General features: G+C 58.7%; 1 protein-coding gene across 1 annotated transcript; it reads right to left on the reverse strand.

The window, feature by feature from the left end:
- Positions 1–541: 541 nt before the first annotated feature.
- On the reverse strand, positions 542–11,110 carry LOC128846937 (cytochrome c oxidase subunit 4 isoform 1, mitochondrial). Its single transcript, XM_054046223.1, has 5 exons — positions 10,934–11,110; positions 9,008–9,104; positions 5,334–5,495; positions 2,058–2,189; positions 542–1,031 (listed from the first exon to the last, which is right to left on the reverse strand). The coding sequence occupies exons 2-5, from the start codon at positions 9,102–9,104 to the stop codon at positions 895–897; spliced, it is 528 nt and encodes a 175-aa protein (XP_053902198.1). The 5' UTR covers positions 10,934–11,110; the 3' UTR covers positions 542–894.
- Between the last annotated feature and the right edge of the window lie 573 nt (positions 11,111–11,683).

Here is an 11,683-nt window from a genome sequence, read left to right on the forward strand (position 1 = left end):
CCTGAGGCAGGAGCCCAGTACTCTTCGCCCTGCTGGCAAGGTGCTCTGAAGATGCGTCCTGTGAAGCGCTAAGTGAATGAACTGCACTTGTGGAGATTCACCTGGAGCGGCCTGAGCCCGATGCCACTGCGCAGGCTGGTGGATGGAGAAGGAATGGAGCTGCTTGCGCTCCCAGAACTCCATTCAAATGCTCCCATGAGCACACTAGCCCCTGGGTTCCTGCAGTGCCCATGGCTGGGGTCCCACCCTGCCTGGCTCCTCTCCATAGACGAACACAGGCCTAGATCTCTGCCTCCCAGCAGGTAAGAACTGGAGATCAGGGAAGGGAGAAGACCCAAGTAACTCGAGAGGACCGTGGGCCAGGTGGTGCTGTAAGGAACTGCGCGAGGGTGAACGGTTCCTCGCTGTACCCTGGGGGACAGGAGTGGATTACGCAGGGGGAGGTTCTGAGGGGGAAGTTACCAGGATCCCAGGGGCTGAGAACAGTGGGGCTCTCCTCCCCTCCCCTTTGTCAGGTACAAGACAAGCTGCACACCGTGGATTTACTGTAGTGTTTTATTCCATGTGAGCAGGGACTGGACAATGCCAAATGCTCATTCACCAGAGACAGGCCGGGCCACGGGACGGATCCCCCAGTGGGGCAGGGCGGAGACTGGAGCAGCTCGCTGCCCAGGACCAGGCCCCAGAGCAGGAGAGGGAGAGCTGCGGACAAGGCACGAGGGGTCAGGTGGTGGGGCTGGCAGCCCCGCGAAGGATGGGGGTTGGGGAGCCAGACAAGAGTGGCTTTGCTCCAGCTGCTCTCCCCCAGAGCGCTGGCCCCTTGCTCTGGGAATGGCAGTGTGCAGACACTGCCCGCTGTGGCTGGGGCGGGGCGGGGGGTAGAGGGCGGCCCCTCTACTTCTTCCACTCGTTCTTGTCGTAATCCCACTTGGCGGAGAAGCCCTGAATGGGGTTCATGCGCATGTCCAGCATCCTCTTGACCTGCTGCGCCTTCCACTCGTCCGTCAGGGTGCGTGGCTTCGGGGGGAACACTGGGGACACGGCGAGGGGAGAGCTCAGAGCACCCATTCGCTCAGGACCAGCCTGCCCAGTTCTCCGCCCGACGGGCCGTGCCCGTGGCCCCGTTATTCCCCATCTTCCCCTCCCGCCGGGGCGTGGGGATCAGCCTGGCTGAAGGCCTAGGTCAGCCTTGGACGCTGGCAGCTCCCATCGATCTCACGGGCGGCTTTGTGCTCCTCCCCACCCCACTTCTCCCAATTCACGGCCAGGCTGGGCTGGGGAACGTGGCTGGCTCAATGGCATTACGTGGGCACCAGCCCCTGCCCGGCCCCATAGCGAGCAGCACCAGCTGGCCTGGCCAAGGGCAGGGGGCGGCCAGAGGCTCAGGCGCCCTCTGCTGGCTGAAGCGTGGCTTACACTGAAGGCTGCTTCCCCAGGGAAGGGTGTGAGGGAGAATATTTGGGGCTGTTTGTTTGTTTTAAAGAAGGAGCTTAGAAAACCTTTGGGCTCGTGCAGCCTGTGTGCACCGGGGGTGAGGCCAACAGGGGCCAGAGGGGGTTTTCAGGGGAGCTGAGGACCAATGCCCCAGCTGGATCGAGGTGTCAGCTCTTTCGAGGGGCTCGGCTGGGCAGGGTTACGAGCAGACCCGCTCGAGGGCATGCCCAGATGGATAGAAGTCTCCTACAGCTGTGCTCCGAGCTCTGCTTCGCCAGCTCCTCTATGCCCAGTGCCAGAAGCCAGGGCTTCGGTCCCCAGCAGTTCCATACCCTGCTAGTTCTTCCCCCATCCCAGGCCTGAGCACGTGGCCAGCTGCAGGTCCAGGCCTGGTTGGCAGCAGAGCCAGGGTTCGAATGACGTGTCTCTCAAATCCCAACTCAAGCTGGGGCAGGAAGTTCTGGGCAGTGGAACATGGACACCCCTAGAACAGAATGATTGGGGATGGGGATTTGAAGGGGGAGCCTCAACAGAGGCAGTAGATTGTCACTACTGCCTCCCAGCCATGTCCCGTTTGCCTTCCCACGTGTTGTCCTACAAGCATACGGTCCATCCCCCCTTACCATAGATTCGCTGCCACCACACGATTAATCCAGTGATGCCAAAGAATACGAAGATGCCTCCTAGCACTGTCTTCCATTCGTTGGATGGCCTGTTCATCTCCGCGAAGGTCTGGTTGAACTTCAGGTGATAGACTAGAGAGACAGGCACAAGGCTAAGGCGGCACAGAGAACCCCAGCCCACTCTGACAGCCGGTCCGCTCCCCCACCCCGGGGGCTGCTTGAGAGACCATGTTAGCACAGAGATTGCAGCCTAGGGGGTGCCTCCAGATCCTGTCTGTAAAGGGAGCTACAGACCGTTCTGGCAAAGGCTTTGTACTGGCCGCTAACCTCAGAGCTCCCTCCGCCCCTCATCCCATCTGCTGCTCCCACAGGCTATTCCTTGCACTGCCCGACCCGCCTTTCCTCCGGTGAGCTGGCTCTGGAGTGTCAGGCCTGCTCTGGCAGAACTTGGACAGCAGTTAACAGGCAGGTTAGAGACATGGTCCAAGCGTTTAGACCATGAATCCAGATGGGAAGAGCACTGAAATCGCAGGGACTGGGATACTGTCCCAGGATAACGGCTCCTGTTGCTTGGCAAATGCAGAGATGTCTGCTTTCCAAGTCTGTCCGCCCGTGTTGGGCCAACAATGGGGCAGCACCAGCTTCCAACAGGGTAAGCATGAAGCCCCATGCCCAGCAGCCTGTTTTGGGGAGCTCTCCTGTCAGCATGGTGCAGCTCCAATGGTGGAGCCAGGGCTCGGGGTCTCTTCTCTCGCACTGTTCTGAGCAGGGCTAAGCACCATGGTGGTGAGGCCAGCAGGGCCCATCTACACTAGTGCTACTGCTGAGGGCAGCAAAGGTGAAACTGGCCCAGTGCTGAAAACAGGACTCGTTTTTCTACTGGAGACACACCCGGGAGAGTCTATATGATGGTGTTCGAGAGAGACAAACCCGTCTGCACCCGGACCGGGGAAACGGTGGTAGAACCGTGCTTGAAAGAGGGAGCTGGAGTGGTTGGGTCATGGTCTGGGAGCAGAAGATCTGGGCTTTGCCACCTACGGGCTATCGGACATCAGGGAAGACATTTCACCCTCACTGTGGCTGCTTTGCAGTGGTGATGATGCTTCCCAGGGCTCATTCATTAGCATTTCTAAGGCACTGATACGCTTGAGAGCACCAAGGCCAGGGTTAAGTTCTCCATGGTGTAGGACAATGGCCTAGGGGAGGGAAGACCCTGGAAGTTGCTTTGCTCAGCTGTAAACAGGACAAGGACAGAGTCCAGTTCGGGGTTACCCAGCTGACGTATCAGTCCTTTGTGGCTCCGTGCATTGATCTAGGTGGTGATTCTTGTCCCCCACTTGCAGCCCTTCAGCCACAGGTGCTGGTACCTGTCTAGCCAAGGATTCAGGGGCAGCCTGTGTATTTCATGCAGATTTGGGTGGGGCTGGGGTTCAGTGTTTCCAAGCTCTTGAGTGTAAGTTTTGTCCCGGCGTAAAAGGGCAGTTTACTCGTTGTTGCCAGCAGGTTGTCATGTGCACAGAGCTTCCTTGGGCTAGCTCAGATGCAGACTGGTGCAATAAATATTTGCTCACTCCCCAGTGACTAGATGCATTGACCTGGAACAGATGTAACTGTTCGGCTGCTGCCTGCTCAGGACAGAGCGCTATCGATAAATTGCCGGCTGCCTTTGGCTGGCTCCTCTTGTGAGCGAGACTTCTGGGGTGACACAGCACCCTCCCTGGCGGACACTCCCCTGGGGGAGCAGCGTATTTAAGGCCTTACCCCAGCTGGTTTCCTGGTATGTCAACTAATGGCGGAGCGGAGAATGCAAGTTACAAGGGGGTTGGCAGCAGAAGGGTAGGGAGCTGCTCCCTGGCGCTGACTTTTCAGAGGCTTTTGGGCCTCAGCAACTTAAAGACCTGGGCTAAAATTTCCACGGGCACTGGGTTTCATCACCGACTGGAGGCCTGACTTGAGCCTGACCCTGCCAGATGCTGGGCACCCTCTGCTCCAGCTGAAGCCAGCAGGGCTGGGGAGGCTGCAGCTTGCAGGATGGGGCTCCGAGCGAGGGATATCTGGGGGGAATCCAACTCGGCATGTGCCAGTGCTGATCTCAGCCAACGCCAGGAGCCCAGGGCTCCAGGTACGGACCACGAGGGAGCCCAGGGAGGCTTCTCAGCAATCACACGCTCAAAGACCACGGAGGCCTGGGTGCCAGGTTTGTATAATTTTTGGTGCTGCCCAAACTGGGTCTAAGCGGAGCCGTCCCGTCCATAGGATGGGCCGAGGCAACTGCTCCAGTCCCTGCACTTTGGGGGGACGTGGGGTCCAGGGCAGCCTGGTGGGTTAGCGGGGGGCCTAGCGATGGCAGCAGCGAGTGACCTGGCCCCAGCCTGCCCCGCCCCACTGGCTCCCAGCATTGCTTGGGGGAGGGGGCAGAACCCGGAAAGAGGCGGGGCAGGGGTGGGGGCTTGGGGGAAGGGGTGAAATGGGGGTGGGGTGGAGGGGGCAGAGCAGAGGTGGGGTGGGGGTGGGAAGAGGCAGAGAGGGGCGTGCTGGGGCTGGGTCTCAGGCCCCCCACTAACCTCCCAGGCCACCCTGGACCCCGTGTCCCCTTGAAGCACAGGGCCCCCCAAAGTGCGGGGCCCGTACCGGTTGCCCTGGTCCATCCTATGGACAAGATGGCTCTGAAAATATAACGTTGGTGGAGCCCGGGCATTACGGGCCCATATAACTCGCTGCCTATGGATGGAGGGTGCAGAGTTCCCTTCCTTTAAATGAAGCAGACCTACAGTAATGCTGAGCTGGGGAGATCTCTAATGCCATGGCCAGGAGAGGTGTGGTTATGGTTTCTCTGTGTGGTTTAGCTGGTTGGAACATCTCTGAATAGCCCAGCACCTCCGTCCCTCAGCCAGAATGGGGCATGGGGCGTTCACCCTGCACCTACACTGTAGGAGCCCCCCAAGCCCCATTCACAAAGCCCCTCAGCCAGGCTAGGGTACCTGCAGGACTAGCCCAGGCTCTCCCGCCCCCCACCCATCCAGGTCACTCACTGGCTCCCGAGGCCCTGGCCCGCCCGGTTCCCTAGGCCCAGCAGCACGGCCCGTCCCTCCACCCGCTGTCCCCCAGCCACAACCTGCTCGGTCGCCAGGCAGCCCCCAGCCCACAAGCAGGAGCTGGACGCGGCGTAGAGAGGATGGAGGGGAGGTAACTGACCCGACCCCCCCTCTGGTACCATGACCTCCCCCCTCGCCTGTTCCCACCCCAGCAACAGGGCTTCCGCCCCCTCCCGCTTACGGGCCACTTTCTCCTCGTTGCTCAGCTGCTTCCATGAGCCCTTCTCCTTCTCCTTCAGGGCCTTCTGCTCCGTGCCCAGCTCCTTGTGGTACGGGACGTCGGGGAGCGGGAAGCTGCGCTTGTCGTAGTAGTGGGGCACCGACATGTCCTCTTGAGTCGCCACTAGAGAGCGAGATGGCAGAGACCGGCCTCAGCCAAGCCCTACCGCTGCCCCCGTGCCCTGCGCCAGCTCCCCCATCCCTCAGTGCCGGAGGAAGCCCGGCCAGCCGGGAGCGTCCATCTGTACAGCGTCTGCACGGTGTCACCTCAGCCCCGGCCCAGGGCGGTATGGGGACCCTGGCAAGTCTTATTCCCACGCTCCAGCTAAGCAAGGTGCACACAGCAACTAGTTAACAGGGGCAGGACCTAAGGGGTTAACAGGGTAACACAAGCAGCAATTTGTGGGAAACGGACACTGGTGTCATCTTGTGGATAAACTGGGAACAGCGCTTTAAAGCTGCTGCAGGTGACCGGCAAGGGCCTGAGAATTGGGCTTGCGGCTAATTTCCATTGTTGATGGAGAGAGAGCAGGTGAGGGGGCGGCTACAAGGATTTTAACATTTTGTCTCTTTTTTTTACCCTGGTGATTTCAGGAGTACCCAAGGGGGAGGGGGGAGAGACAATAACAAAACGCAGCAATGGCCCAAGTATTAAATGTCTTTTTTGTTTGTTTTCACCATACAAGTTAGCAGCGATCGGACAACTAACCTAGCGAACATCAGGGTAAGTGGGGTGGGATCTGAAGCTAAAATACAAAAAGAACAAGGTAAGAATAACTTAGACAAGTTAGATGTCTTCAAGTCAGCAGGACCTGATGAAATGTATCCTAGACTATTCAAGGAATTGGCTGAAGAGATCTCTGAGCCATTAGCAGTTATCACTGAGAACTTGTGGGGGATAGGAGAGAGCCTAGAGGACTGGAAAAGGGCATAAAAAGAGGAACAAGGACAACCCAGGGAATTATAGACCAGTCAGTTTAACTTCAGTGCCAGAAAGATAATGAAACAATCAATCAATTTGTAAGCACCTAGAAAAAAATAAGGTGACAGTCAATATGTTTTTGTCACGAACAAATCATGTCACATCAACCTAATAGCCTTCTTTGACAGGTAACAGTCCTTGTGAATAGGAGGCAAGCAGCAGATGTGATACAGTTTGACTTCAGTAAGGCTTTTGATACTGTCTCACATGACTGTCTCATAAACAAATTAGAGAAATACAGCCCAGATGAACCTGCTGTAAGGTGGGTGCAAAACTGGTTGGAAAATCGTTCTTGGAGAATAGCTATCAGTGGTTCGCATTCAAGCTGGAAGGGCCTATCGAGTGGGGTCCCACAGGGATCTGTCCGGGTCTGGTTCTATTCAATATCTTCATAAATGATTTGGATAATGGCATAGAGAGTACACTTATAAAGTTTGCAGACGATACCAAGCTGGGAGGGATTGCAAGCGATTTGTAGAACAGGATTAGAATTCAAAATGATCTGGACAAACTGGAGAAATGGTCTGAAGTAAATAGGATGAAATTCAGTAAGGACAAATACAAAGTACTATGCTTGAGGAATAAGCAATTGCACAAACACAAAATGGGCAATGACGGCCTAGGAAGGAGTACTGCGGAAAGGAATCTGGGGGCATAGTGGAACACAAGCTACATATGAGTTACCAATGTGATACTGTTGCAAAACCCATTCTGGGATGTGTTAGCACATGTGTTATAAGCAAGACACAAGAAGTGATTCTTCCACTCTACTCAGCACTGATAAGGCCTCAACTGGAGTATTGTGTCCAGTTCTGGGCACCTCACTTGGGGAAAGATGTGGACAAATTGGAGAAAGAGCAATAAAAACAATTAAAGGCAAACATGGCAGAAGAAGGGAGATTGGAAAAATTGGGTTTGCTTAGTCCAGAGAGCGAAGACCGAAGGAGTAGTAACAGCAAGTTTCAAGTACATAAAAGGTTGTTACAAGGAGGAGGGAGATAAATTGTTCTCCTTAACCATTGAGGACAGGACAAGAAGCAATGGGCTTGGATTGCAGCAAGAGAGATCTAGGTTAGACATCAGGAAAAACTTCCTAACTGTCAGGGTAGTTAAGCACTGGCACAAATGACCCCCGGTGGTTGTGGAATCTCCGTCACTGGAGGTTTTTAATAGCAGGTTGGACAAACACCTGTCAGGGATGGTCTAGCTAATATTAGTCCTGCCTCAGTGCAGGGGCCTGGAGTAGACGACCTCTGATTTTCCCTGAGTTTGCGGCTAGTGTTAAAGGATGTGTCGGGCGAGTGCTCATACCTTCATTGAATCTTTAACAAAGACTTCCTTTCTCCCAAATGTGAGTTACTCACTGAAGTTAAATGTGTGCTTATTGTTTACTGCAGTCTGACTAACAATCCCAATCCTGCAGAGTTGCTCAACTTTCATGCTTGGGGTGGCCTCATTTCTCCACATAGGACCCTAATTTCTAATGTAAAAAGGTGCAGAGAGGAGAAGAAGAGAAGTAAAGCCTACTGCCTTCTCAGGCCCACTTTATACAGCACAAAGAAGGGCCCAGGCCCAGCGTTCCCCAGTCTCGGCCGGTTACCAGTCGGGGCCTTCCCCAGCACTCCCCACCCAAGTCTGTTCTATTCGCTAGGGCCCACAGGGGCTAAACGGCACCAGGACGCTGGGAGAGCCAGGAAGTTAGCGAATAGCCCCATCCCTATGGGAGAAAGAATCACGAGTAGCTGCAATATGAGCAATTTGGAGCAAGCAAATATCTGCCGTAGGAGAATTCATTGAAGGCTCCAGCCACGGGGCTGAAATTCTGGCCCCATTGACGTCAGTGGCAAAACCCCCATTGACTTCAATAGGGCCAGGAGTTCATCCAGGTCTGGTGGGCTGAGCCCTGGGGGAGAACAGCCTCAGACCGGAGCAGGACTGGAGAGAGAATTGCGTCATTTTATGAGCAAAATGTTCAGTGATTCACGTAGTGCTTGCGCGGTGCTCTGAGGCCTAGCGAAGACAATGCTGGGTAAGTGCTAGGTTAGAGGCACCGAGTCCCATGCTGCAAGGCGGAAGCAGTTTGCATGCAGGGGTCAGGAAGGAATCCACTCCCTGTTCTCCAGAGTGTAGGGTTGGCCACTCAGGGTATTATTGGGAATATCTGGGTCTGCACTGAACAACACACCTGCGGTGGCCTGGGTCAGCTGACAGGTTGGCAGGGCTCGGGCTGCAGGGCCGTACAATGGCAGCGTAGATGTTCGGGCGCTGGCTGCACGGGCACCGTTGGGTCTGAGAGCCCGCTCCGGCCTGAGCTCTGCCATGTCTCAGTCCTGCCAGCTCGAGTCGACTGACCTGAGCCAGTCGCGGGGGTTTAACGGCAGGGTAGGCCTGAGGCCAGGCGCTTGTGCCTCCGACGTGCCAGCAGCCCCGGCTAGAGGCAGGCTGCAGAGCGGGGTGGCCTGTGGTGTGGAGATCCGCTGGTCCCCAGGCACACGCAATGCTGCTTACGCGGCCCCCTGGAGCCGCAGCTCCAGTACCAGTCTCCCTCCTCTGCCTGACGAGGAAACCAGAGCCAGTGGGGGCCCAGTCTCCATTGGCTCCCCTGACCCCCCAAACTGGCTCGCAGGGGCATTCGGCGAGGGGAGGGCTCTTACCATGTCCGCTATGGCCATGTGCTGCTCTGATGCTGGCAGCGCCCAGGACTCCTCTCCTGGCCAGGGTGCCCACGCGCAGGGCCGGCAGCGAGAGCATCTGTGGGATCAAAGCATTGGCACCGCTGTCACGCGGGCGCCTGTGCTGTGCTGTCCAAGGGGGGAGAGCGCCACCCAGCTGCACCCCAAGGACCCGCACCGGCTGCCCCCTCACCCAGGAGCCCCCCCGCAGTCTTGCTCGAATCCTCGAGTGCCTCACCAAGCAGCCTTTTGCAGCGAGTGGGTTGTCCCGGGAAGGCCGTTCTTTACTCCCCGGTGCCGTCTGATTGGCAGCCGGGTGGGTGCCTGGCTGGTCAGCGGCCCCCAGCACCACATCCCCTCCCCAATGGCAGCTTCAGGCTCACGGCGAAAGGCCTTGGGCTGTAGAGCCCAGCTGGCCTCGAATCTCTTGGTGCCCCTTGGTGGCAGGGAAGGGCGGGATCGTCCCTGGTGCTGCCCAGCCCTCCCCAGCACGGATCGCTCCAGAGCAAACGGCGGGAGGATCCTGTCTCAGGTAACTGCTCTGGAAAGAGGCAGGACTGTATCCCGAACCCGCTTCCAGGGGGCAAGGGCACGAGCAGCAGCCCTGGGAGTTGGCACAGGACTGCGCCGGGGCACCTGGGTTCTGTTCCTGGCTCTGCCACTGACTCCTTGGGTGACATCGGGCTAGGCACACCCCCTCTCTGTGCCTCAGTTTCCCCAACTGCAAGACCTGAAGGGGGTGTTGGGAGCATTGGCATTTGGGAAGGGCCCATAGAGGCTTGGATGAAGGCGGCCGGAGCGTCCCTGCTCCTGGTCCCTGCAGTGCCAGCCAGCGAGTGCATTTCCAGGCTGGGTGCAAGGGCTGGGTGTGCAGAGCATTCGTTGCCTTCATTGCAAGCCGCTCCAGCCCGGGCCTGACAAGACTCATTCTCCTGTTATTTACCAGGCCTCTCAGCTTTCTTCCCCACTAGCACCAGCCTCTGCTCCTGGTGGGCAGGCAGGAGAGCAGGCTTGCCTGCTGCAGGTCAGCTGCCATGAGGGGTGCCACCTGGCCAGGTTTTCCCAGGCTCGTCCCTGTGCCAGGCAGTCTGCCAGCCGGCTCTGCACGCTGCTGGCTGGCCGGTTGTATGGGCACAGGACGATCCCGGATGTCCTGGTTTTTTTGTACCTCAGAGGTGGCAGCCCTACCTGCCATGGTAGCCCACCCCGCAATGCCAGCCTGGCACTGGCCATGCCCCTCACGCTGCAGGACTTGGGCACTTGGGGCTCCGTACCCAGCCACGGGGAGGGCTCTGTGCCCTTCAGCTCGGGGCGTCGCAGCTGGCTCAGCCTCCACGCTCTAAATAAGGCGACTGGGACTTGGCAGGGCCCTGTCCTGTCTGACCTCTACCAGCAGGACACAGCTAACCCACACGGGCAGGGTACAGGGACGGGTCCGCAGGGACGGGACAAAGGCCCCCAGCCCTTGGCCAGCGGCGGAGACAGTGGGGCCCAGGGCTGCTCCCACCCTGGGGGTCACCCAAGTGCACTAGAGGCTGATGTCAGAGCCGAAAGGATTCCCCCCCCCCCAAAATGCCTGAGTGTAGGGGGAGCCTGGGAAGCCCCTTCAGTCCGGTGGCGTTTCAGATACTGCCCCTCTCCTGTCTCTCTCCCCCAGAGGGCTCAGACGCGGGGCCGGGGGCCGGCCTGCTCTCCAAAGTGCAGCTAGAACAGAAGCAGCCGCTCAGCGTCCCTGCCCCAAGAACCATCCAGCCCCTGTTTGCGGCCCAGCCCTGGGACCGAAAGCCTGTGGATTCTGCAGCCCCCGGCCTCACGCGAGAGGGCAGTGCCAGGTCGCTGGGCCTCCGGCTGCCTCGGTCAGCCCCGCTGGCCCCCGGCACCGGAGCGGGCAGGGTCGTGCATACTTACTGCAGGACGAGGCAGGGCGGGCTGCAGCCGGCTGGGAAATGGAGGCAACAGGCGTCCCCGAAGTGCAGCTTGTGCTGGGTTCTGGGCACGGGGCCAGCGCACACACGCCGGCCAGGCCAGCAGAGACTCTTATTCTAGAAGAACTCGGCTGCACAGATGTGGGATTGTGGGAGAACATACCACCCTGCAGGGCCCCCCCCCCCACCTCCTGCCAGCGCGCGGCCTCCGAGGGGGCACCCAGAAATCCCGCTGCTCAAGCCCCCAAACTCCCCCTCCCACCCACAGCCCTCAGGGCCGAGCACTTTAGAGGCAGGACTGCGTGGGCTGGAATGGATCCCTCCAGCCGGCTGGCAGGGGGCCAGTTCCCAGGCAGACGCCCCCCAGAGCCAGAGACACTGTAAGAGTCCCTGACGCAGCCAGGCTCAGGCAGGGGAGGAAGGGGGGCGGGAGCCACGGGTCTGCAGGCCGCTGGTTCCTGAGCCTGACGCAGGCAGAGACGGTGACCTGTGACCCCCTGTGAGGCTTGGGCCCCAGCCCTGAGCACAGCTGCAGGCCCATGCTCCCTTTGGGTTCCCGGCTTCCCACGGCCCTGCCGTCGGCCCAGGGCGCGGGAGAGGGGCCTGGGCCCTGCCTGATGGTGCTGTGCTGTGGGGAGCCGTCCCACACTCCCTGCGAGCCGTACCCATTGTACCCTCGGCTCCGGGGGATATGCGGGCCCCCCGGACGGCACGCCCCAGAAATCCTGCTGCT

The sequence above is a fragment of the Malaclemys terrapin genome, chromosome 12 (genome assembly GCF_027887155.1).
Source record: "Malaclemys terrapin pileata isolate rMalTer1 chromosome 12, rMalTer1.hap1, whole genome shotgun sequence".
Lineage (NCBI taxonomy): Eukaryota > Metazoa > Chordata > Testudines > Emydidae > Malaclemys > Malaclemys terrapin.